The 27,554-nt window shown below is 42.5% G+C and overlaps 1 protein-coding gene across 9 annotated transcripts in view; it reads left to right on the plus strand.

Moving 5' to 3' along the window:
- ADGRB1 (adhesion G protein-coupled receptor B1) overlaps positions 1–27,554 on the plus strand; it is a 277,528-nt gene that overhangs the window by 214,432 nt on the left and 35,542 nt on the right. For all 9 annotated transcript variants that reach the window (XM_052704254.1, XM_052704257.1, XM_052704255.1 and 6 more), the window contains 5 exons: positions 3,985–4,087; positions 8,171–8,321; positions 12,807–12,876; positions 20,358–20,424; positions 24,647–24,732. In XM_052704254.1, the coding sequence (XP_052560214.1) occupies positions 3,985–4,087; positions 8,171–8,321; positions 12,807–12,876; positions 20,358–20,424; positions 24,647–24,732 (477 nt within the window). The remainder of the gene's footprint in view (positions 1–3,984; positions 4,088–8,170; positions 8,322–12,806; positions 12,877–20,357; positions 20,425–24,646; positions 24,733–27,554) is intronic.

The following is a 27,554-nucleotide window of genomic DNA, read 5'->3' on the forward strand; positions in this document are numbered from 1 at the left end:
CCAGAGCAGAAGCTCCCTACATTTGCAGTGAGAGGTTTTCCAGGCTTTGGTGTCTGTGCGCAGTGTGCTTTGATAAATAAGGCAGTCCATGTTGCAGCTAAGGGATAGTGAGAAAGCATTCTGCAGACCTCTCATCTGGCGAAGCATCACGGCCTCCGTGTTTTCCATCTCTGCCATGAGTTCCTGCCTTCTTTTGCCAAATGTCCTGGATAGGAATCCTGATTTCCTTCTGTGGAATATCCCTGAGCTAGAGGTGATGCAGGAAAAAAAAAAAGCAAGAATCATAGCTTGTAAGTGTTCAGTAGTGAGGTCAGGCTGACAAAGAGCAGTATGGAAGCATTAGGAAAGCTGGTTCTCAACTCTATTTGAAACTGATAAAAGATGTGAAAGGCATGAAGAAGGGTTTCTGTAGGTACAACAGCACTAAAGGATGATCCAAGGAAATGCTGAATAGGAAACATGTTCTGATGGAGAAGGACATGGAGAAAATCAGGGTAATTAATCACTGCCCTCTTCATCTTGGTCTACTGCCAACATTTGCTTCCATGGATCCAGGTCCCAGAATCTTGGAGAAGAAACTGGGGAAAAAAGTCACTATGCATCACCATGAAGGAGAAAACTGAGAACTATGTAAAATAGATATTTGCATGCCCATGGCTTCAAATGGGATGATTAGTGTGTTGAGATGGAGCTTGCTGTATAGTAGTGCCAGTATCTATCATCTGGATAGGTTCAAGGTGGTTTGAAGAAGTGTTATACTCATCTTTAAAAAGGGCAAGGAGTTGGATCTGCAGAACTACTTGCTGTTCAGTCTGTTCACAGACTTTGGAAAGATTAAAGAGCAAATAGTTTCTCCAAGCAAAATGATGGACAAGAGAGTGATTGGGAATAGACAGCACATATTTTTCAGGGACAGATTGCACCTGACTGACCTGCTTTCCTTCTGCGATGGGATGGCTGGTAGCTTGGATATTGAAGAGAAGTGGGCATTGTATATTTTGTCATTGCCGAGGCCTTTGACACAGGCATCTTAGTAAGCAAACTAGTGAATTTTGGATTGGATTAATCTGCTAACGCAGATTAAAAGCTGGCTGTAGTTCATGCAGGCTCTGGGTAATGGTTAAAGATTTGAAGCCTAACCAGCAGCTGGTTACTAGCAGTATCTTTCAGTGATTGGTGCCAGGACCGATATCGTTTAATATCTTCATTAACAGCCTGGATGATGGGGAAAAAGGCACTCTTGGCAAGTTCTTGGATGTCTATACCAATATGGAAAGAGTGATTCATATGCTGGAGAGCAGCAATGACAAGCTTCAACAAATTGGAGATATAGGCTGGAGAAATTTTACACCAAAGACAAATGAGCACTTCTGTACCTGGAACTGAACAACTACATGCAGCAGGACAAGCTGGAGGCTGGCTGGCTTGGTAATATGTCCAAAGAAGCCTCAGGGGATCCAGTTGGTGACAATTTATACATAACTCAGCAATGCAACTGTTCAACAGTGAAGGCCTGCACTAATAGTAATATAACCAACAGGTCAAGGGAAATTGTTATTCCCCTCTACTTGACTCTCTTTAAGGCCACATCTGGAATAGCATTTCCATAATACCCCACAATACCCCCCAATACAGGAGAGAGAGCAACAAACTTAATTGAGTCCATTTTAAGGAGCAATAGAACATAATGCTCAAGGAGAGGCACAGGGAACAAGGAAAGCTTGGGTAGATTGAAGAGAAGAAGTCTGTTAAGGAGGAGACATGGAGAAAGTGGAGTCATAAAACTCACAGATGGATACAGTGAAGGATTTAGGGGCAAAGACCACCAATTGCATCGTGAAAAATTCCAACTGGATTGAAGAAAAATGGCTCTTCACCATGAGTGGTTAAAAGCTGAAGCAAATCACCCAGAAGAGGTTATGGCACTTCCCATTCTTAAACGTTTTTGAAATTTGATTGGACAATGCCCTGAAAAACATGACAGGACTTGGAAATCAGCTCTGGTTTGGGCAGAGGATTGAATTGGCAACTCCAGAGGGTTTTTTTTCCAAGCTAAATTATTCTGATATTCTGATTCTACAAGGTGCCAACTCACACTTCATTTTTTGAAGGTTCAGGGATCCGGGGAACAGGAACTTCTGGTAGATAACAGCAAGCATGGAGAAAGAAAAGGCTTTTCAGGGGGGAAGAAAATGTGAAAACAGCTGTTTATTAACCCCTTACTTTGACATGCAGACTACATTTACACTCAACTCATTTTTCACTATTTCTTTTTTTAACAGAGGAAATTTCCTAAATGAGCATTAATGCCATAGTGTTCCTACACAGACTTAGCACATCCCATTCTTACCAGCACATTGTCCAAATCCTCCTTTCTATCCCATAGAAGCTGCTGACTATAGATTTGACACATATTTTACTTCACACAATCTGAACATCCGAAGATTGATGGCTTGATATCCTACAAATGGAGTAAGATTCAGATGCCCCTTATTATTGTATTTGAAACAAGTAAAACAGCAAAATCTGGGATCAAACTGGCTAAGGAATAACTCCAGGCTTGTTTTACTTGCAGCAAATCCAGTTTCTAGCTGAGCTGGAAACCTAAATTTTGAAATGCGTTATGGGGTTGGAGTGTGTTTCAAGAAAGAACTACTTATAAACCAGTTTTCTAACAAAGCTGATGTAAAGTGAGTCTGCTTTTCATCAGTGACTGTTTTTTTGTATCCAGAAAAACATATTCTCAACATTTGTATTTATCTAGAAGGAAAACTAGCAGGGAAGTTAAAATCCAAGTTTCACAGTCTCCAACAGATCTAAAGCACAGATTCTTTCTTGGCTCAATACAGATATGCAGTAAACTCATCTTGTCCTACCAGTCAGAAATGCAGACTCTACAGCCAGAGTGTGACTGACACACTCTTGCTAAAATTAATTAATGAAATTAAATTCTTAGTATAAATAGTTGATGTACTGGAATATACAAAATAATCCTGCATTAGCCTCCAGGGATGAGCTGTCTGGTTAATAGATCTGTTTCTAATTTTTATAGACATCCGTTTCTACTCTTTACTCATCTGGTATTCAGGCAGGGCACTTACTGCATCACTGAGATTACTCATACGTGTAAGGGTTGGTTATGGTCAGGTCTTGAGTCAATCCTTGAAGACTTGCACTTTTGCAATTCCCTTTTAATTTTATTGGATACATAAAAGCACCTTCAAAGAAATTTTCCTCTGTAGCCAGTCATTTGAATTAACTGTGCACAGACTTCAGCAGCAAGTTGGTGCTGTGCTGCACATTGTAAATGAGAAATGACAAGTGGCTTGCTCCTGCAAGGTGCTGAAGGCAACAACTTCCTAACTTGGATTCCTGATGTCCCAGACCCACGGTTACAGCTACATATTTGGCCTAGTTTTGAGAAGCGTTAAACCTCTCCATCTGGAAAAACAAACAAACAAACAAACAAAAAAAACCCAAACCAACCACAATTTCTTTTCACTTCTGGACCTGTTGTTAGGTTAAACAAAGGGGAATGCTGAATCACAAGCACTTTGTTGTGAAGATGCATGCGTTCGTAACCTGCTTTCATCGCCAGCATGCTTGTGGCTCTTCTTATTTGGGAATCTTTCCATGTGTTGCGTGTATGTTTTCTTCTAAGCTCCTTTCCAAGTCCCCTACCAAGTGAGCAGAGCTGAAGGGGACTACAGCACTCAATACTATTTTAGAAAAGGTTTAGAGTAGGGAGCAGGCTAGCCCCTGATTTTTTGGCTCATGCTCGTAACTCCAACATTGATGGGGAGGATTGAGAGGTCTGTGCACCACACCCAAGCTCTCCTCCTCCTTTTTCCCCTTGTACTTGTCTGTTTAACACACGAGATCTGAAGAAAGTGGGCCGTCTCTTACCATGGGATTGTGTAAAGCCCAGTGGCTTCATGCAAGGTGTAACAGGGTGGATCTCCTTCCCCTCTTCTCTTTCTGCAGGTATATCCGCTCAGAGCGCTCGGTCATTCTTATCAACTTCTGCCTGTCCATCATCTCCTCCAATGCTCTCATCCTGATCGGACAGACCCAGACGCGGAATAAGGTAGGAGATACGTTGGACCTTGTTTGTTTGTTTGCTTTGCTCCTGATTTAGCGTTGAAACAATCCGCTCAGCAGTGCTTCCTCTTTTTTCTTCCATCTGTTAATTAGCGACGTGTCAAAGACATGACTAAATGGCAGATTTCAATTTTCTCTCACTCGCTCTTTGATAATTTGTCAGCATCCTCAGGGCTTTGATTAAAACCAATGTGATATTTTTGAATATCTGCCTAGAGTAGCTGGCACATGGCACGGTGAAAAAACATGGTTATTTGCGAGGCTTTAACCATTTTATTTTCCAAAAATTACAAAGGAAGACAGATTGAGAAAGAGCTAAAAAAGCAATAACACTCAGCATCTCAGCATTACATTTATTTCTACAGCAACGTTTATGCTCCAAGCCTAAAGCACTTGGCAGATGTTAAGGAAAGCAGCCACCAAGAACACGTTTCTTGGAGTGGGAAGCGTCGCTGTGCACATCATGCACATTGCAGAGCTGAGACCACAAGAGACTTGGAAGTCACAGTGCCAGTTGAGCAGTGAAGATGAGAACTGAGCATGGATTTTCAAGCCATGGGCATAGATTGCAGGGTACTATCATGGCTTTTCACATTAGAGATGCAGATGGAGAGGTGTTATGTTATTGTATGACTTTTCTCCAGCTAAATTACTTTCTCTGTTGGCAGCTAGCATAACAAATCACTGCTCATGTTTAATATTTTCCTATTGTACATCTTCCTCGCTCTTCAAGTGCTCCAGCCATATTAACTCCTCTAAGCAGAAAACTGAGGCCAAAAGTGTCTTCCAGCTCCTCCTGCTGCTGAAGTCACGATCAGAAATCAAAATCTAGCTTTTAATTAACAGTAACCAGCCAATTTATTCGAGTCTGGACCTTGACATCCAGAGCATGCTGTCACTTTTGGAAGCATTTCTGCAGAGAAGCCTCGGGCTTTAATGAATCACAGAGATTCATTGCTATGCGAGGCCTTTTAGGTCAGAGCAGGGTGATGTTTTAAAGAAAGCTTTACAGCTACTTGAGTCATACCTGTGGAGAAAATTTTGGGGAGATGCAGACAAGTGGCCCTGTTGCTCTTAAACCAACACTGTTCAGAAGCATTGCAAAGCAGAACTGTCTTTCATGGTCAGCATAGTTTGCCTGGAGCGAGAATTGAGAAGAGGGTGATCAGCTCTGTATTGCTATTCTAAGGGTGCATTGCAACCCCAAGTGTGTGCGAGGAGCAACTTTTCATAGAAGGAAGACTGAGAGATGCTCATCATGTCCGACCATGAGTGGACCTCCTATTTGGTTATCCTTCTTCACTCCAGGATAAGAAGTGGATATTGTTAACCCTCTCCCATCTCCTTAACAACAGTTGGGAGCTCAGTTTCCTTCTTACACTTTTTCTCATAGTTGCTTTGGATGTTAAGTGTCAGAGCTGTTAGTGAGGATTCAAAGCTCCCGGCTCTAATTGTGTGAGGCAGATTAGTTCTTTGGACATACATATGCATGAAACACCATAAATAGAAAGGTTATTCTTGGGATTCCACTCTGCTGTCTAGTAAACAGTCTCTATCACAGAGCACAGAAAGAAAACTGAACAAAGAAGGGATGAAAGACTGTAAATTTGGAACCTATTCACATTCAATCATTGATAGTGGAGCTTCCTAAAATATTAGTGATTGAATTATAATTGCAGTTACACTAGGAGAATTTCTACAGTACTAGTTTCCTGGGAAATGCCAAATACTCCTGTCATTTTTGTCTGCATAACCTCAAAGGCAAGACTCCACACCTGGATTTGCTACGCTTTTTAAAGATGAAAGGCCCAGGAAAAGGCTAAAAAATTACAGTCAGCAATAATGTGATACAAAAGAAATGAATTCAGTGTATCTCAAAGATGGGGCTATGTGCTGGATGGAAGCAAATTTCTCCTCTTTTAGAAAAACAAGGACTAATGGCCTTTACAACCATATCTCCTTGGGGAAATTGGGAAAACAAGAGGGAAAATTCTCTTGTTCCCAAATCTGAGTAAAATTATCTGCTTGTTTTTAATGGATTTTAAATGAGGGCCATTCACTGTCAAAAATGTGCATTGTTTTTGTGGTGCTCCTCTCTCTTCTTTTCCCCTTTCCCTCAGAACTACCTAGTTGAGTGAGTATTTCTGGAAAATAAATGTCCCAGGTGGAAAAATGGAAAGCAGAGGTCTTTTCTCCCCTTTACAAACTACTGGCAAAGAGGGCAGAAAAACACTGCTGATGCAGAACAAAATCAGCTCAGATAAACTGATGCTGTCATTTCTGGCAGTAGTTAAAAAAAAAAAAAAAAAAAAACAGTTGTAAAATATAAATTTCTTAAAGTACATTCCTGGAAGTAACTTGTTTGTAACTGTTTTACATAGACCTGTAAGCTGAGGCATAGCAACCACCTTTGGAAGATTTTTTTGAAAACATGAAAATTACTTCAAATTATCACATTGAGCTGGGCTATTTGTAGTGAACTGTCATGTACTTGCAGACAGAATACTAAAGGTTTCTGTGTCAAATACAAATACGGAATGAAAAGGCAGTTCCTGTCTCAAAGAACGCAACGTCTAACTTTTATTCCCAACTTCTGATAATGTCTGTCAGTGCCAGTGTATGAATTGAGGGCAATTCAATAAAATCATGATAAAAGATGCTTGGTGCATGAGAGCTCTCTGCTGAAAGATGCTGGTGGATGAAAAAAGAGGAAGGTTCAGTGACCGTAAACCCAAAGTCCATGTTTCCTGATATAACTCAAAGCGGAGAAATTCTTCGCTATTCACTCCCACCCCCATCTGTCCTCAATGCCTTAAGCCAATTTTTTTTTTTCACCCAGAGTCACTTTTAAAGTTTATTTGCTCTCCCTTCTCTTTGGGAGTTTCTCTCCATCATTTTGTTTCACGTTCATTCACAGTTTCTTCTTCTCCAATGGTGCAAATTAAGCATAGCCCTGGCAGAGTTAACAGAGCGGCACCAATTTGCACCAGTGAATGATTTGGGTTTGCTGAGTTAAAAACAAAGATGAGCTTGTCAGCTTTCCAGCCCATCTCCCCGCCACTACAGGATTGTTCTCCATAATGCATTTGCTAGTACTTTCCCTAGTTTAATTTTAAATGGCTTGAGCTCTCTCTGTGTCCCTTGAGAGATTTCCTTGCCAAGTTGTAGAGCTCACCATTATGAAATTTATTCTGCCATTTCATTAATTTTTCCTTCCCCCCCCCCCCCGTTTTTCTAGTAGCTACGTGCTCTTGGACAAATCACGCTTTCAGCCCTTACCAAGCCCCTACCAGCCATGTTTTTACCCCAGCTCTCACACCTTAACTATGTTTCTTTGCAAAGAGCCATCTTTCCCAGTCTGAATTGCCTTTCTCTGATTTCATTACTGCAAAGCACCGATGGTACGGTGCTTTGCAATCCTTTTGAGCTGAGATTAGTGCACAGCTTAATAACTGCTCCATCCTCTCTGAAAGCATCAGGGATTTGATTTGATCACTGGAAAATAAATGTATACTGCTGAAGCCAAACAGCACAAGGACAAGGCATGGATTCAAACTTCAGTATGGAGATGTGTCAGGGAAGGTCATGTGGGAGATCAGGAAAAGGTTCTTCACCAAATGGTGGTGGACATGGAAGGCTCACCAGGGCAGTGGGCATGGCACCAAGCTGCCAGAATTCAAGGAGCATTTGGATACTGCTCTCAGACATAGGGTTTGAATTTTGGGTGGTCTTGTGTAGGGCCAGGAGTTGGACTCAGTGATCCATATGGGTCTCTTCCAACTTGGGATATTCTATCGTTGTATGAAAATAGTTAAACACAGGCTTGGAGCTCTCATTTAAGAACAGTCAGTTGCTGTGCAATGCTTAAATTTGAAACAAACACTTCAATCCTATGCTAGGTCAAAGCTCGAGGGGGAGGCTGCCTCTTCCTGAGAAGTCTTTTCCTTTGCTGATCCCTGTGACCTTCCTTTCCTTCCAGAGCCCGATTTGGAAGCAGCTCCCTCCGCCTACCTGTCTCCTCTCTCCTCTTTCTCCCCTCTCATATGTGCTCCTTTCCTCCTTTCTCCAGGTGATATGCACGCTGGTGGCGGCTTTCTTGCACTTCTTCTTCCTCTCCTCTTTCTGCTGGGTGCTGACCGAGGCCTGGCAGTCCTACATGGCCGTGACGGGTCGGTTACGGAACCGCATCATCCGCAAGCGCTTCTTGTGTCTCGGATGGGGTGAGGATTGTGGGTCTGCATAGAAGTTCCATTGGGCCAGGGGAGAGAAAAAAACAAAAACAAAAACAAACAACATTGTTCCATCCTAGCGTGAAGATCAAAGAGTATTCTGGATTGGTGCTGTGCAAAAAGCTTAGTTTGACACCTTTAGTTGTGTCAAAAAGGGCGCAGATGGTTGAAAATGAGCAAAAGCCAAAAGCTGCTATCTCCACCCAAAAGCAGTATGAAGGAGATGAGCTGGGAAGGGGCTGTGTGTTCATTCCAAGGGCACAGTGGGGCTGGGGGGGTTCTCCTGGCTCTGGCTTTCTTCCCTGCTTCTCTTTTATTTTTCTCTCACTGTCTCCTTCCATGTGCGACCCAGGGATAAGCAAGCTCTGAAATACTGTCTCCATGGCAGCAGGACCTTTCATAGACAAATAAACTATGAGACCAGTGCAGATGCTTGTAACTAATTTTCCTCCCTCTGCCTCTTCCGTATGTTTAATTTATTAGCTTTAAATGATGCATTCTGTAGTTGAAAACAAACGCAAACCCGTAACCTGGGCTCTCAAAGCAACATGAAGCTTGTGTTTGAAAGGAGTGACTGAACAAAAAGTTGCTCAAAAGCAAGCAGAGAAAAAAAGAGAAAGAGAGAATCAGAGAGCACTGTGCTTCTAAGCTGTATTAGTGGCTCATTTCACTACTGAAGTCGAGCATTTTGCCCCAGGCAAGATATTTCCGATGGTTATGAAGGGCCCTGATGTGATTTATTTTTGCACATCAAGAGCCATCCTCCTTCCAGCACCTGCATCTCTTCAAGTTTTGCTTAGGAGACAAAACAAATGGTGGGACTGAAATACAGTGCTTGTGCATAGCAAGTCTGTAACCACACACATGCAAAACACAGGCACTGTGTGCTTTTTTGTGCTTGTGCATATGTTCCAATACAAACACTGTATGTATGACTTGAGGAACATCAGGGATATCAAATGCAAAAGACTGACAGCTTCTCTAGAGAATAAAGGTAATAAAAAGGGATGTTTTCTGATTATAAATGCTAGGACAGATGAGAGTGTTAGCCGAGGGAATTTTGGATGAGCGACATTCATAATTGTAATTTGTACAGATTTAAGGGAAAAAAAAGCCTGCATGTGTAGGAGCATAATTTGCACTGTTAGTAAAATGTAGCTATTCCTGGGCTAGGATGTGCTGGCTGATAAATGGTGCATAATAACTGTTTGGAATAGGTTAGGACACAAAGTGAAGAACACTCTCACCTATTAAAGCAGCAAGGGAATTTCTGGTATTTAGCATCCTCCTAGACTTCAGCTGTAGTGATGGGATTAATGGCATCTCTAAGAGGGCAGAGGAGGTAAATAAGTTTTCAAGAGCATAATCTGAAATAATTATCTCAGTCTATGAGTTGATGGTTGGGCTAGATGATTTCAGTGGTCTTTTTGAACCTTAGTGATTCTGTGAATTCATTTTGTAATGGGCTGATCCTCCCCTTTTCCCCCCTTTGCTTATTAACATTTTTTCAACTCTTGTGGGAGAACTTTGCCAAGTTCTCAGCTGTAGCTCATTGAAGCTGCTGTGGTTTTCATCAGCAGTGAGGTTTACTCCCAGTTTCCTGTTCTCCTCTTGTGTGTGCGATTTTGCCTTTTCAGAGAAGAGGTTTTTTGCAATTAGAAAAATATAGAGTTATTTAGACATGCAAACTGTTCCCTAGAAACAGTTCAATTGGCACATCTAGTCCCAGTGAAAAAGAAACAATTTGGTTAGTCTACTTACCACCATGCCATTGTTTCAATTGGATTTTCAATGTTGCCCTGGCTGAGGTTCTGACAGGGTCTTCACTTGTTTGTAACACTTATGGCTTTTGGTAGTCATTATTATCAAATGAACTTTTTCTAATGGGACGTGGTGATCTCATTACATGATTCTCCTGCTGTCCTGACAGAAAAAAAATCTTCATATCAGTTTTCCTATGCTTTTTTTTTTTTGAATTATGACTGTAGCACTCACTTTCTTCACAAACCCTTCTAAATTTGGCCACAGCACACACAGTGTATGGCACAATCCAGTTAGAAATAGCTTTCTTTCAAATAGTCAAGAATAGATTAAAAGTTTATTGGGAATATTTGGATGTATCTATTTTTAATCTGATCACATCCCAAGGCAAAAGATACAGCAGTCCTCACTGCTCTGCTCGTTGGCTTAACTACCATCGTGTAGCTCCCCTTTCCGATAAATGCAGCTTGTACATCTGATGAGTTCACAGCCTAAGTGTGCATTTCTGCATAATTATCACGTCTAAGAGAAGTACTTTGTGAGGAACAAGTTGCTATTTCAGGCAGAGTCTTAGCCGACATTCTTCGTTCCGGAGCTTCATGCATCATATTCTACTCTTAAAAAAATCCTTTATGACTTCTTAGTGTGCATATCATGGGATGCCACCCTGATGTCATTACAGTGAATACCATGCAGGTTATATGTCCAAAGTATCCAGATGAGTTGTGAAGAAAGCTCAGCAAGATGGAAAGTAGTCATTACAGAACTTCTTTAGAAAGAGACATTCTGAAACCCCCCCCTGCTCAATGGCTTTGGACTGCTCAAACATGAGCTCTGCTTGGATGTCTCATATGGGAAGAGAAAGTCTTTTCTTTATAACTCTCAAACTGGAACAGGCTGCTTAGGGAATCAGTGAAGTCCCCATCCCTGGAGTTGTTCATGATGTGGAGATGTGGCACTTAGGGACATGGTTTAGTGGGCATGGTGATGATAGGTTGGTGGTTGGACTAGATGATCTCAGTGCTCTTTTCCAACCTTAATGATTCTATGAAATTCTTTCTTTTCCAGACTACTCAGCCTTAGCACCTCCCAACTATTTGCTGACCCTCGCAGTTAATCTATTTTGCATCGATCTATATTGCTGAGTAACCACCCTGTCAGCAGAGTTGTTTGGATACTGTGTCTGAACAGCCCTACAGACTACAGCATCTTCTACAGCTGCCTGCTATGACCTCTACAGCACACAAATTAGGGTCTTGTCAAAAAGCACTAATCCTAGCTGGCTACTGAGCCTGCTAATTCCTAATGGGATTTGCCCATCTTTAGCATTGAGACAGCTTAATGCTTTGTTTTAGAAGTAGTAGGACTATAAAAAGCCACACAGAGCCCTGCGTAGCTGAAGAGCCAGATGTTCCCAGACCACACCCAGACATTTTTATAGGGAAAGGAAAGAATCACGCTGGGGATAGTGAATCAGAGAAGTACTCAGTTTCCTCTGTAGATCCTAGAGCATTTTACCAGGCAGGAATAGTAAGGATAAGTAGGCTGTTAGCAGGATACAACATCTTTTATTAGTTCAAATGTGCCTAGGTATTCAGAAACCCAACCTTGTCAGTAGTTTTAAGTTTCAGTCCAGCATTTCACACTAAGCAGCAGGTTTTTGTTATTTTTCTTCCTTATCATCATTTTTTTTTTTGAGATTTTAGCATTAGGATCAAGGACATTGCCTCACCCCCTTATGAACCTGAAATGAGACCCCATGCTGGTATTGTTAGCTCATGACATCATGAAGACAAATTGCATACCATGAGCATCAAATAGCCTCCAAGGCACAAACTGCTCATCCTTCGTAGCACTCATAATGAAGTGTGCCCTCTCTCCAAGGTGGCTGTTTTTTCTTAGTTTGTTCCCCTTTTGGGTGCAAAAGGGGAGCAGCTCTCTGGCGTAAAGTAAATACTCTGGTTTGCAGAAAGACCTGATGTTCAGATGCTTCTTTCCATTGTGCTTCAGAGGGACTTGCTCCATTATCGTAGACTCATAGAATCATAGAATGGCTTGAGTTGGAAGGGACCTCAAAGATGATCAAGTTCCAAGCCCCCACCATAGGGTAGGGCCACCAACCTCCAGATCTGGTACAAGACCAGGATGCCCAGGACCCCATCCGATCTGGTCTTGAACATCTCCAAGTATAGAGGATCCAGAGCATCCAGGGATATAGCTGGATAGGGGGAACAGTTTTCCCATTTCCTGCTCTGTCTCATCTGGAGCAAGATTTCAACCTGAGTTGTTCACATATTATGTTAAGAGCAAATGCAGCTTTTAATCTCTGCCTTGCTAGTTCTTTTGGGTTAAGTGGTGCCTGAATATTCCACCCCCAAGAAATGTCCTGGTATATTCCTGGCTGTTCTGCATCCCTAAGAATAAAATAAATGAATTTTATGCATCTGCATGTACTATCATTCCCTGCACAACTGCTGAGACCACAGCAGGATACGAGCTGATTACAGCTGACAGCATTAACTTCATTAGCAGACGTAACAAAGGTTCATGCTTCTGGCTCTGAAGGTCCTGAATTCAGACTCTGCCAAAGGCCCAGGCTTGGACAGATGGTGCTAGAATAACACAGGGAGAAATGGGGTATATTAAGTGATTGAGTTGGAGCAGAGCTGCACGTATGTTAAAATAACTAATTTTCTCTTGTTTCATTTTCCATAGGGCTCCCTGCCTTGGTGGTTGCCATTTCTGTGGGATTTACTAAAGCCAAGGGGTACGGCACCGTGAACTAGTGAGTAATGGGGCTCCTCTTCCTATTCTTTTTTTCCAGTCTCATCTCCCATCATTTTGTCAAAAAAATGGTCACTGGCCCACAGGAACAAAGGTAGGAGCTAAATTCTCATTGGCTTCCCATGGAAGTAGGAATGATAGGAGCTGAGGGAGCCTTCTGACATCCTCAATTCGTCAGTTCATCTGAATGCTGTGCACTTGTCTCATCCCTGCCCAAATGTCCAGGGGAAACCTTAGGATAGCAAGTCTTCAGAGAAAGACTTACTGTGTGACAAGAAGCAACCCTCTTAGTTCAGTCTGAATAAGAGGGATGTTTGCACCATAAAGATGAGAATGCCAACAGTCAGCATTCAGATTTTATCTGCATTTGCTTCTGAATCATCTCTAATAGAATACCAGCAGAGACTAGGTACTGACTGAAAACTGTGTATTCTTTTATAAGCAAATTCATATGAACTGGTTAAACGAATGGCACAGTGGAGATGGGTTGATCTCTCCTCTCCTCTCCTCTCCTCTCCTCTCCTCTCCTCTCCTCTCCTCTCCTCTCCTCTCCTCTCCTCTCCTCTCCTCTCCTCTCCTCTCCTCTCCTCTCCTCTCCTCTCCTCTCCTCTCCTCTCCTCTCCTCTCCTCTCCTCTCCTCTCCTCTCCTCTCCTCTCCTCTCCTCTCCTCTCCTCTCCTCTCCTCTCCTCTCCTCTCCTCTCCTCTCCTCTCCTCCCCTCTCCTTCTCTCTCCTACCTCCCCTACCTCCCCTCTCTTCTCATCTCCCCTCCCCTCCCTTCTTCTCCCCTCCCCTAAATAAGGCCCCTTCCCTACCCAAGTTCATCATTGTCCAGAGCCTTGCTGGCCTGTGCTTTGCAACACACACAAACAATCTTTAAGAAATGCTGGAGATGTTGTCAGCAATAGATGAGGATTCAGTATGCCCACTTAGAAAATGTCATGCAGAATCCGTGCTCTTTCTGAATTTCTACCAGATCCCAAATGCCATTTCTAATTCCTATTCTACCTGCTACTTCTGGGATTTTCCTCCCTCCAAGTCCATGAGCCCAGTTTATAAAGAGGAGGTACTGAGGTAATGGATGGAAGCTCCAAATATTTCTGCTTTCTTTCCTGTGAATAGACTGGTGTGAACTGGTGCTAAAAGCATGGTAGATCTTTTCCCATGAATGCAGCACCAGTCAGCATAAGAGAACACAAAAGAGCCTTGAAAGGAAGGAGGAAATGTGCAGATGATCATTCCCTGCCTCACTGCCCTGAATTGTGCATGCCAGCACCTCCTGACCCAGAACAAAGTCTCCCAGCCTGCAGCAAAAAGGGTGTCAAAACAACAAAACCTGCCAGGCTCCTTTGCTCTCAGATTGGCACATCAATGAGGTGTCCCACAAGCTGTGCATTGACTTTCCTTCATTCCCAGGGTACACAGGTTTAGTGGGCAATATTGGTAGTAAGTGTAGAGTTGGATTAGATGATCCTACAGGTCTTTTCCAACTTTAATGACTCTATGATTAACTAGAGCAGCTCCTCATTTTGCTGCCAGTCTTCTGAATTCTTTTAGCCCTTCAGTTTCTGTTTCTCCTCGCATCCAGGGGCTGGCTGCTGCCTTCCTCTCTGCCTCTATGGCTGGCTGGCTGGCTGGCTGCCCAGGAGTGGCAGGGGATCCTGTGCTCCCAGCAGGAGCCACAGACTCAGGAACACAATTTCTTAGCCGTGCTGTCAGGGTGCTTGTCACTGAAATAGGAAGGTATCTCAGGCATTGCATCGTGCTCCCACATTGCTCCTTTCCCAGCCAGCCTGTCCATTCCTCTCCTCTGCAAGTTCCTGTGATCATCAGCCGTGACTGCTGCAGGGCTTCATGAGATGCATGAGTGAATTTGCACATGTGCACTCAGCTCTTTTCCATAGGAAAAACCTTCCGCATACATGCTGTGTCCCTAATGCCTGTGAATAGACTGGTGTGAACTGGTACTAAAAGCATGGTAGATCTTTTCCCATGAATGCAGCACCAGTCAGCATAAGAGAACACAAAAGAGCCTTGAAAGGAAGGAGGAAATGTGCAGAATATGAGCACAGGAAACAGCCCCCAGACACACATTTGTAGCACTAGCGCCTTGTTGCAATTCCTGCTGTTGGTTTTACTAAGAGCCATCTTAGAGTGAACTCAAACCCATCACTGTCCCAAGCAGCATGCTGCAGGCACCTGTTAAGCAATCCCTGCTCTGACTCCATGCTACAAGGCACACACAGGCACATGCTGCTTCTCCAGGCTGATTTATGAGCATCTTTGCACCTGAACTTCACATTCTTATAACATGAAGCAAAGATCAGTAGGCCAAGACACAGGGTGATCCTACATTGCAGCACACTTCCTTTTTTTTCCTCTTCAAGAGGCATAAAAGCTCTCTTATATTGATGTATTGGTTTTACCTTCCTTCTAGAAGGAAATCAATATTATACACCAGTAATTTTAGAGCTGAACTTGAAAACTCGAGTTTGTTCAGACAGAGTAGTCAGATTTAACAGTGTTTAATGCTGAAGACAAACAGAATACAGAATAGAATCTTGTTCCAGGATTATTGTGGTTTCTGACTACTGCAGAAGGGTTTATGATCATTGCAAAACTTGAATCTGGAGAATAGAGGATCTTTCACTTTTTAACTAGTATAGGGCATGCAGGGGGCATTTCTTATGGGCAGTAATAGACCTTCAAGCTTTCATTTTGCTGAACATAACAGAAGACATTAGCCTTAACTTTCTGTAACTAAAGGGACAAGAGCTAACGTGATGGTCCACAAAGGGCTTTACATTGTCATTCAAAAATTCTTCCAACCCTACTTCATCCAGCTTTGTCCTGGTCATTGTAGCTATTCTAGGGTGGATGTAGCTAATGGATGAAGCTATTCTGTAATGATGTCAGACAACTGAGAAGTAATCTGGAATCTTGCTCCACTGAGACATGGTAGCAGTTGAAGGGTTGATCATGCCTCCAAGCTATATTGCAGGGAAGTCAGAGACTGCTCTGAGCATGGGAGGACCAGAGATAACGTCTACACTTCAGCTGGCCAGATCAGACACCGATTTTTAAGTAGAGAGGGGGATTCAAATTAAAAATCAAATAGATGCTGAAGGTCCCTGGTGTTTGGTGAGTGGTAATTTTTCAGATGACATTCAGCCAGAGGCCTGTATAGTTCAGGACTCTTCTTCTGGAGGGCTTTGAACTCTCCATTTACAGTGAGTGCAGGCTGACAAGAGGATTTTTCCTTTTTCTCAGCTGAACTGTATTTGAAAGATTTTGTAGTTGTTTGGAGAGGACCTAGAGGAAGGGTACAGACTGTTCTTCCAGTCTCAAAGAAAGTCTCAAATTTTCAGGCTTGAATGAGTAAAGTCATAATCTCATAGAAATGTTTAAGTTGGAAGGGGCCTTAAAGATCATCTAGTTGCAACCTCACACCGTCAGTACAGATACCTTCCACTAGATCAGGTTGCTCAGGGTCCCTGTGTAGTCAGGCAGCCTGTGACAGTGCCTTACCACCTTCACAGTAAAGAATTTCTTCCTAATATCTAATCTAAATCTCCCCTCTTTTAGTTGAAAACCACTGTCCCTGCTATGTTGCTATACTCTCTGATAGATAGCCTTTCCAGCTTTCCTGTAGATATGGAAGGCCACTTTGAGGTCTCCTCAAAGTCTTCACTATTTCAGGCTGAGCAACTCCATCTTTCCCAGCTTGTTTTCATAGGAGTGGTGCTGTAAGCCTTGAGTATCCTCAGACTCACCAGACACTAGTAAATGCCCTTTAACCAGTACTCCAGAGACTGACTCTGTATCTCTAAAGCTTGAATTGAACAACTGAGGTTGTGCTGGAAATTCATATCCTTTCCCACAAGACAGCTCACAGGAGTTGTTGTCAAAGAACAGTGGCAGGAAACAGCAAATTTCCCTGGGTCCTTCTTTGCCATTGCATCAGGGCTTTGGACACCCACAAATATCTCAGTAACTTTTTTTGGTGAAATTGAAATACTGGTGGTATAGTCCTGAATGCCAGCTGTAGTCTTAGCTTTATAAACATGTTAGTTGTCACACTGTGGGTGCTTAATTTTGTGCATGATTGTGCAAGCAGAGCTGTGGGATATAGTCAGGAAGGGCTTGTGGGAAGTCAGCTCTTTGCAGGACCAGGGCAAAAACCCTTCATCTCACACCTTTGTCATAGCAGAGAGGTGGTGATCAGGGAGGTGGTGGTTGGAATATCTCCTGTCCCTGGAGATATTCAAAGTCAGACTGGGCAGGGCTCTGAGCACCCTGATCTAGCTGTAAATGCCTCTGTTCCTTGTAGGAGAGTTGAGCTAGATGACTTTTAAAGGTCCCTTCCAACTCAAACAATTATGATACACAAAACAACCAGATGTGTGGTGAAGTGGTCTTTGGTATTGGACTCAAGAGCTACTGTTGATCTAGAAAGCACAGCTTGGAAATGGTAGTTGATCATTGTTAAACTACTCACTTTCTTCCAATGGTAATTTTGTTTAAGAGATTTCCAAAGAGATCTCTTTGCAAGTACCCTTAGTGAAAAGCTAATATTTTTGTGCCTTGAAAGGACAAGGATAGAAGTGTCTCAACTAGACTAGCATATTACTGGAGTTGGCTGTCAGTTCTCCTTCTCAAATACCACTTCTTCCTTTCTCCGCTGTCAGCCACCACTTCTGACAGTTTTGGAAGGAAACACTTTGATTACATGCTGTGACAGGGAGATCAGACAGTCAGAAAGAATAAGGGCCAGTGCTTGGTGATGTGTGAACCCAACTTCAGAAAGCTCAAGGAGGGGGAAGAGGGGCTGCTGGGGACCTGATGGGAATAAAAGCCCTCGTTTTGCCATGTCCTCATTGCTAACTGGAATGCAGGACTGTCTGCTCCCTTCTTCAAGGAAAAGTATTCTTAAAGCTAGGATTAAACATTGAAGCAAAAGATTTGGGGGCAAGCTCAGCAATTTGGGAGCCCACCTGGTTCTCCCTCTGTCCTGTCCTTGCGTTCATGAAGACTTTCAGTCATCACAGCCCTCCAACACTGCATTCCCATTTCCTCCCTCCATGCCTGATTATTCATTCTATTACTACACCTGCTCAGACAGTGTCTCAGAGAGCAACTTGTTATCAGGAAGAAATCAGAACTGATTAAATTAATATGTGGTAGCTTTAATTTAGAAATAAACAAGATTCAGGACTTGGAAAAAGTCAGAACATCCTGCTTTCTATTTTCAATTTGAAATGCTTTGTGTTGTTTGGTTTGTTTTTTTTTTCTTCTTTTTTCTCCAAATGTTCTGAATTTTAAGGTGAAAAATAACATAGTTGGAAGTCAGGTCTGATACAAAAACAATTGAAGCTGATCAACAAAATTGAAATGTTTCCAGGAAGGCTTTGTTTCCTGGGAGAGGTCTGAAAGGCAGTGTTTCTTTTGATGCAGAATGAAATGATATTGCTGAGAGTACAAGCACAGAAATGAATAACTGCAGGGTTAGCTGGTTTAAGTGCTTTGAGGAAGTCCTTGTTCCATTGTGGTTGCCTGCTCTTATCCATTGGTAAATGCATGGTACTTTACTGTTGAAACAGGATTACTCCATTGCACATTTACTCCAGAGTACTGCCATGTCTAAGCGTGCAAACTTTCCATGGGGTTGCTGACACAGTGTAAATTCTCATCTCATGCTCTAAGGTACCAAGTTTAAGTATCCATATTCTAAATTCCTGCATTCCCCATGAAATGGAAATCCAGCTCCAGTGCTGATTTAACTATTCATGACTGTCACAGAATCACAGAATGGTTGAGGTTGGAAGGGACATTTGGAGGTCAAGCAGGGACACCTATAAGAAGTTGCCCAGGACAGTGTCCAAATGAATTTTGAAGATCTCTAAGGAGGGACACTCCACCACTTCTCTAGGCAACCTCCTTGGTCACCTTCACAATGAGAAAGTGTTTCCTTAAAAAAAAACCTTTTTCCTTCCTGTTTTTATGTTCAAATGTGAAAATTGTCTACCTGGCCATCCTGTCACATTCAGCTGATGAGAAACAGATATTTCTCTTACCTGTTTTTCTTTAGAGTGGGTTTGTCAGTATTTCTAGGAAGGTGGTGGGGTCACTGTCCCTGGTGGTGTTCAAGATGCATCTGGATGAGGTGCTACAAGATAAGGTTTTGTAGTTTAGTGAGTAATAATGGTGACAGCAAGATGGTTGGACTAGATGATCTTGTAGGCCCTTTCCTTTCCAGGCCCTTGTAATTCTATGATTCTGAGGGGATTTTAATGCGTAGTGAGATCTGCATGTGGATGTACAGTGCAGTAGAATTTCCATGGAGATTCCTGTAGCACATTTATAGTGTTAACCTGAGAGATGGGAGGTCTCCATCTGATCTAGGTGCATTGATTGCATGATTCTATGATGCTGTTATTATTCAAGTGGTGAAAGTCTGGTCAGTGCAGTCAGTGGAGTTCAGTGAAAGACTCCTTTGGATCTCCACTGAAGAGAAATGTCATCAAGGCCTACTGGATTCCATGATAGGCACTGACATGATAGACATCATTGTTTAATGAGAAGATTTCCTTGGGCTGTGTAGGCACCAGGCAGATTAGGAGCCCAAATTCCACAGAAAGTTAATGGAGAGAGGAGAAATATGATAGTGACAGGACAAAGAGGAATGGCTTGAAATGAAAAGAGGGGAGATTTTGATTAAATATTAGGAGGAAATTCTTTATTCAGAGGGTGGTGAGTCATATGGATTCTCAGTCTCTGGAGGTGTTCAAGGCCAGGTTGGGCAGCCTGATCTGCAGGGTGGCAACAGTTCCCACAGCAAGGAGTTTGGAACTAGATGAACTTTAAGATCCCTTCCAACCCCAGGCATTCTATGATTCTCAGGCTGTGTGATGTGAGGGAGGAGCAACATGTTGGTTTCCAAAGCAGGCATGACAATACCTCACTTTCAGCTTAAGAACATCTACATAAGCAGTGAATTCCCACCTTGCTGCTGAGCTGTGAAATTTCCCCATGGCAGCAAGCCCAGAGGGAAGATCCAGGAGCAGAAATGTACTATGCTTCTGGATCCGAGCTCCCCCTAGGCCTACTGGTTAGCAAATGAACAAATCTGCTCTTTTGCCTGAGCGAGCATGACAAGAGAATTATCTTGCTCACAAAGTAATGCTGTAGCTTCCAGCAGGACCTGGTCTGAAACAGAGCATCGCATGAATTTTGCATGCATTCCTCTGTCAACAATCAAGTGATTATCAAACATGGCTCTGCGGGCAGACCCCCAGGCAACTGGGCCTTTGTGCAAGTACAGGAGAAACAAAAAGCAAACCTTGCTTGCTGTAAATTCTGAGACTTTTTTACTGTGGGGTATCAGCTCCTGAGATCAACTTCACAGGCAAAGGGAGGCAGCAAAACATGCATCTTTTTGATGGTGGTGCAAGCTACCAAGTAATTTTCTTTCTTACTTTTCCAGCTGCTGGCTGTCATTAGAGGGAGGTCTTCTCTATGCCTTCGTGGGACCTGCTGCTGCTGTTGTTTTGGTATTTGAGCTTGTCTCGAAATCTTTTTTCTTTCTCTTTGTATTATTATTATTATTATTATTATTTTATAAGAATTCCCTCATTCTTTCAACCCAAGAGTGTTCCTCTCTCTTTCTACTGTTGTTTTTAATAACTTTATCCTTCAGGAAGAAAACACAGAGTATTAGAAGCCAGCAATTTGGGATGGGTTTAAGTCTGAAATGCAGTGTACCTCAGCAACCAGACTTTTACCTCTGACCTCTCTGGAGTTCCCTAGACATCTGGATAAAGCTTTAGCTTTTTATCGGCCTGTCTGGATGGAAGTGCAGAATGGTGGTGGAAAATTATGACATTATCTCCTTCAAAATCTACTGTTAGTGGCTGCTCTTAGACCAAGTAGAGTCTCCACTGATAGCATTTATTCTTCATTTGTCCCAGATGTCCATGAAATCTGAGTAGCTTCCTTGCTCTCACGTGAAATGGAAGTCTTTGAAAAACAATGCTGAGGGGATCCTTTACGGCTCCAAAAACATCAAGTTTGTTTCTTGGTCAAAGAAATGGTGTGGTTCAAGTAGGCATTCATTAACTCTGTCCCACTGTCCTCCTGTCCCCTATCCCTTGACTCTAACCCAAAACCAAAACCTGTCTCAGTCAGTTACTATCTGATTTGAAGGTGTCACTGAAGTGATGACAGACTTTTCATCAAGCTTCCCTGCTGTTGAAGCCTCACTGATCATGAGAAATCTTGACTGTCAGGGTTCAAAGACTTTGTAAACTGCTGGTCCCTTTAGGAAATCCCTTCTTCACCAATTGCAGACACATTTAATGACACTTGTAGACCCATCTAAGTGGAAGTCTGTTTTTTTCTCTTCAACCCAATGTTTTATCCAGTGGAGGAGCTGTTTGGTCTTGTCTCATGTGCCCTGGAGAATCCCATATGAATGGAATTGTCGACATTTGCAGTTTCTTTTTTGGATCTGTTTTTTGTTTCAGGCAGTGCTGAGGGGAATAACTGCCCTGTAGCAGGAGCAGGCTTACAGGAGAATAGCTACACAAAACTTCTTGCTGCCTCTATTCTTACTGCTGTCACTGCACATCAAGCCACCATGGTGTCATCATGACGTCAAAGAAACAAGTCATCAGTTGCTCCTCTTCTACAATAAAGCAAAGCTTTTCTCTCTTACAGTCTTTCTTTAGCATTGATACAACACATAGCTGAGCCTTTGGGTAGCCATCAGCAAAGAGTGGGAATATGCAGATGTACATGCTAACCAGTCATTAGATTCCTGTAGGCATGCAGTAGTCGGATTTTGTTCAGTAATGTTGCTGATGGGCTTAGAGTCTTCCTTATTGCTGGAATAACTGACAGCAGTATTAAGTGGCTTAGTGTTTTCAGATGAACTACCTCTGCTCAGCAACATAGTAACAGATAGCTCTGGCTCAGTGGCTAGGGTGTTCAATAGACAGCGGTGATTAGGAGGGAGTGAACTATTGTGCCTGGAGAAAGAGCAGTCAGTCTCCTGCCTGTTTTGCTTTTGTTGTGCCAACAACAAGGGAAGTAATCCTTCAGCTTTTCCTACCCTGCTTCCATTTGGCATCTCTGTTTTCACTCATCATCAAAGGTGGAATTGGAGATAACCTTACAGTGAGGTCAACACCTGCAGATGCTCGTTCATATAGAAGGTTTTAGGAAGTGGTGAGTCATCTCTGGAGGTGTCTGTCTCTTTTCATTGCCTAGAGAAGGCGACTGTACATCTCATTTATACTACCTGACTCATTGCTAGCTAAATGAGAAGCAAGTGATGCCCAAGAGAGGTATGAGGTAATGTACCTATATCCTGAGGAACTTGGGGAAGAGGAGGAGAAATAAGCATTGAGCACTTTTTTGTAAATGGAAACCCGAGCTGACAAAATTCACACTATAGCTTTGTAGCAGAGCATAGGTGGAATACACAGTTCTCAAGTATGCACTGTGTATGAGACCAGACAGTTGTCTCTTTTGTGCATGCTTTGTCCTGATTTCAGATTGGCCATGCCAGATATGGAGGGTCACCTTGGCTCCGTATGAGGACAGTGAGGCTCTCACAAGGCTGTGTGAGGGATATGCAGCTGTACTACTACTCAGGACAGCATTGCTCCAGATAATGCACCTGCTCTTGCGCAGGGATCACAGAACAAGATGGGACCTGGCTCTGCACCTGAGCTAAGCAGCTCTTTCTCACCTGAAACTCTGAGAAATATGATATGTTGACACCCAAATGACTTCACACAAAGCTGACTTGGCTCCAGCTGGGTTTATTGTCTATGCTTTTAACTTTAAGAATCCCAGGACATTTAAATTCAGGGCTGCTGCAAGTGGTTTCACACTTCTAACTCAGGTGAGGCGCCCTGATGATGCACAGGTTGAAAGCCTGTTGCAGAGATGCAATTACAGAGCTACAGTTCTTCATCTCTCCTGCCATAAATGAATGAGGATGAACACTGTTGTGCCAAACCCTAATAGGTATGCAGCCTGCAATACTTCAACCTCATATTGTACTTTAAAGAAGAGGACATCATGCTCAGAAGCATCAAGCATTGAGGAAAGACATGAATTGCAAGTGTGCTCACAAGTATGCACTTAACTGGGGTTTGTTTTCTTGCTGATCCTTAGCCAAGTTACTGCGTGTGACTTGCCAGCACTGTGTCTGTAGAACAAAACAATGGTGTGCTCTAGAAATGGACTGACAGCTGTGGAAAGTATTCCACTCACCCAACAGCTGATACAAAAGAAAATAACTGCTATTTGGGAGCTCTTCTATTTGCTGCTAGCTGTAGATTCCACATCAGAAAGCTGGGTCGTGTCCTGATGAAATCAGCAGAGCAAACTCAGAAGGGTTGTTCAGTCTTGAGAATGATTTTGGCATCTAGATGAAGGCTTAGTGTGAGCAGAAATGTCTTTCCTATAGGCTGTGTGTTCTTTGGTGGTTTGATGGTTGGAGTAGATAATCTACTAAAATGGTCTTTTTCAACTTCAGTAATTCTATGATTCTATTAGTTGTTCATTAGGACTACTTCTCAAGGGTGTTCTAAACTCACTCGGGCTCTTACCTAACATCTAATGGTGCATCTATCTGAATTTGACCTGAATTGTTTCCTTGCAAGCACAATGTCCAAAAGAGCATCTAGTACCTCGTCCTACCAACACCAGCTGTTTCACTGGCAACAAAACCAGGAGAATGCCACTTTTTTCCACCATCAGCACTGTGCCCCTAGGAAGAGGTGATGCTTGTGTATCACTTAAGTGGTTATGTTCAGAGGTTGCTGAGGTTTGCATGGGGTTTGTAAAACTGATGCAGCTGGCAGTGGTGAATAGAATAAAAATGGAGCACTGAGGAGTTCAACATCTCTTTGAAAGACCTTAGCTCTGCACAGCTTGTATTTCTCTGTGAATTTTATACCTGACTGATACAGACATCTGTGCTCTTGCCCTAACAAAGCAGAACGAAGGGCTGTGTAAAGTTGCTTTGCCTACTAATTTCTTGGAAATGGATAGATGGCTAATCCATGAGCTGTGCAATCTGCAGTCTTTCTCAAGATATCCTACCATAGCAGCTGATATTTCTGCTTACTCAAGTGGCTCTCCACCTCTTAATTCTGAGAGCAGCAGTGGTGCTTCACTGATCAGAAATGACGACTATCCATCTGGAGCATACCACGCTATCCTATTAGTGCTGCTGCTTTTGGACCACAGATTCTAAAAAAACACTTCTGAAATTGTGTCATGCCACTTCTTTCCCCTGCATTGGCCACATTCAGTTTGTATTATCCTGAAAAAATATTTTTATGCTTTGAGTTTGGCTCACTCTTGAGCATACGTTTGACCTGATCTAGCTGCAGATGTAACTTAATTGCAGGGGAGTTAGACTATCACTAAAGGTGACCTTTAAGGGTCCCATCCAACTCAAATGATTCTGTAATTTTATGAGGCCTGCAGCATTTTGAGCACTTTACAGCCTTGTCGTGGCCCTTGCAGACCTCTCTGAGCTGCTGCCAGCTTCATTCTGCTTTCCTGAACTCAGATTGATGCCCAGGGGAGGTGGGATGGTAAGGGGATAAAAGGGGTGGTGGCCTGCAGAGATGTGACTGTCACCCAGCTTTGGGAAGAAAAAAGGGCTCAGCTTGCCCTTTTGTTCCTTCTGTACTGCTGAGTGTGATCTGCTCCACCTGAAAACAAAACTGTGTGTTGTTTTTCTTTCAACAGGTGAACATGGTTATTGGCATTCTGGTTTTTAACAAACTTGTATCCAAAGATGGAATAACAGATAAGAAACTGAAGGAACGGGCAGGGTATGCCTTATCAATACATCTAAGTAAAGAATAAAAACAAAAAACAACAACAACAAAAAAACAAGGTTGTGGTCAATAACCAGGTGAGAAATACAGACAGAGAGATTGGAGATGGAAACAAGCAAAAGCAGTTTTAAACAAAATGGAACAAACAAACAAAGAAATCCATGGATTAATATTTCTGCCTTGTTATTCAGTGCAGAGTCCAAAAACAAAACAACAAAACAAGAAACAGTACCTTGCTGATAAAGGGAGAGATTGAATTCAGCTCTTTGTTAAAAAGGCTTCATCCTAAACTGACATATTCTTCCAAAATATGGGACAAAGACAGTGATTCTTTTCACTAACTTCAGGAGAATTAGTTGGATCAGAGAGGGATGTGTCATTGCTGAGTTTGGCACGTGGCATGGGCTGTGTGACAGCAGGGTTGCATCTAGCAGCTGGCAGATGGCTGAGGGATGGCAAAGGTACACAGTGCTTTGAAGGAAAGGGTTTTGAAGGTGTACAAGTGAACAGATTAGTATATGAGTGGTCAGTAGAGAAAAGTTTCTCTTCTGCAAGAAGAAATTCTGTTACCTCCTGAAATTCTCTATCTTTTCCACAGTCACCACTCAAACCTCCATCCCTGAAGCCCAGGTCTGGTGCTAAGTGGTTTACTCTGTAGTGTAACAGAAGAGTTTGTTCCACAGCTCTTGACAGTAGCCAGTATGGCAGCAACCACACAAGGCCCTCCCTTGGCTTACCTCCAAACTACTGACAGTGCAGCTATTTAGTGATGACATCAAAACTGAGAGCAGAAGCAAGCTCTTATCTAGCCAGAGAAGAAGGAACAAGAGAAGGCTCACATTTAATCTACAGTGTTGACCTGGCCAAATGGTATGATTCCTTGGTACAACGAGGAAGGAATCTTGATGCCTACGTAAGATATTTATTACAAGAGGAAAATTAAGTCCTTTTGGGTGATCAGAGGTATGTGTTATTGCTGGGTTAAATATGTATGTGAGTAAGTGACCTTAGTGCATTGCTTTAAGCAACCACTAGCAAGGAAATGCTTTATTCTGGCTGATGCCTTTTTTACAAAGAGAACTCAAGAAAATACCTTAACTGCAGGGAGAGTCCACAGAAAGGTAATTACACTGGAAAGTCAATGCTGAAATAAATCATTTATTGGATTAGCAGAGCAGCGAGTTGCTGCTTATCAGCCTGTCCCTCTTTACGCTAAACTGCACACAGAAGGATCTTATTTAATACCTATCAGCTGGTTATTGATCACACTCACAGTTACACTTTGACAACAAAGCCAACAAAGCAAAAAAAAAAAAAAAGTCCTTTTTCTGATGTTCTTTGTTTTTTCTTTCTTTTCTCTTTTTTCCCCCCTTTCATGTCCGTGTGTGTGTGTGCAGCACTTTTAAGCCTTCTCTGTGCTAAGTGATTTTGTTCTCCTTTCCAAGTGCACCCGCTGAGATTGGGGGGATGCTTTTGGGATCCCCGATGCTCCCTCTCTCTAGCTAGCCGCTTCTGGCCTGGGCTTGGGAACCGTGTTGGAGGGTAGATCTGAAGATAATCAGACTGAGTCATGGCCTCGGACGTGTTTGGATCTGAGGAGATGGTATAAAGAAACATTGTGTTTCCTTTAGCAGAGGCAAGAAGTATGGTTCAGTGTTGGAAAAAAAAAAGAAAAAGAAAAAGAAAAAAAAAAGGGAAATCCTCCCAAAAAAGGAGGGGAAATTGACCTGTTGAATGAGGAGCCCAGCACATATACCACAGATTGGTTGTCATTAATGAAGTAGTGTTAACAGCTTCTGCAAAATAATATCTGAGACACAATAAGTTTTGCCCTAGAGTTAACAGAGGAAATCATTGTGATTATTGATGTCATGAAACTTTGACTTTCTAAAGGCATTTGTCAGAAATATCTTTATACATATATCAGAAAATGAGGCTACGGAAAGGTAGATGTTGCATGAAGAGCTTGCACATTGCACATGGATGCCACAAATCCTTTCTAAGCAAATATCCTGTGCTAGAGATGGGGAGAAAACCCTGCAAGAGGTTCTCAGCAAATACTTGCTTGCAGTGCTCCAGTATTTCCCCATCCTCCTTCTGGAGGAGGTTGACCATCCTCCTTCTGCAGGCAGCGGCACCAATAGCATTTTTAGTCTTTGTTGACATGAGTGCTACTAAAAGCAAATGTTTTCATGCTGGATGCAGGGACCTTTAAAATGAATTCTAAATTTATTCAGCCAACGTTTATTCCAGAAGCATTTGTGTGCTTATGCAGTCAGGGAAGAAGAATGAGACTATAGGGTGTATTCACAAAGGCTAATTTTAGCCTGCTGAGTTTAATCTCCCCAGGCTTCCTTTGTAGCCATTGGAAAGAGACAGGAGCCTTGTTTAGTTTTCCCAACTTGTCCCTTAGAGGAGCTTTACTTCTTTTATCCTTCTGCTGATTGACTTGATAAACTTTTCTCCAACACCTTGTGAAACATTCTCTGTGTGTGCTGCTGGGTATGACAGAGCTGGATGGTTAGTGCCAAGACAAATAATTGGGAAGATAATCACTATATTAAAATAGGAACAGATTTGGATTGCCCTTCATCTGGAAGCATTTCATGTTGGAAAAATGAGCTGTGCGTGGTGGTAAAGCACTGTTCAGTATCTAGTAGCAAAGTCCAGGCTCCACAGTACACACCTAATAAGTCTGTGAGTTGTTTGTGGATATTTAAGAGGAAGAAAAAGCTAAATTAAATGAATGCATTATTCACTGTGGTTGTTCCATTAGCTACCCTATCATACATACATGCACCAATATAAACCTAGCA

Source organism: Tympanuchus pallidicinctus, unplaced genomic scaffold, assembly GCF_026119805.1.
Source record: "Tympanuchus pallidicinctus isolate F22 unplaced genomic scaffold, pur_lepc_1.0 scaffold5, whole genome shotgun sequence".
NCBI classification, from domain to species: Eukaryota; Metazoa; Chordata; class Aves; order Galliformes; family Phasianidae; genus Tympanuchus; species Tympanuchus pallidicinctus.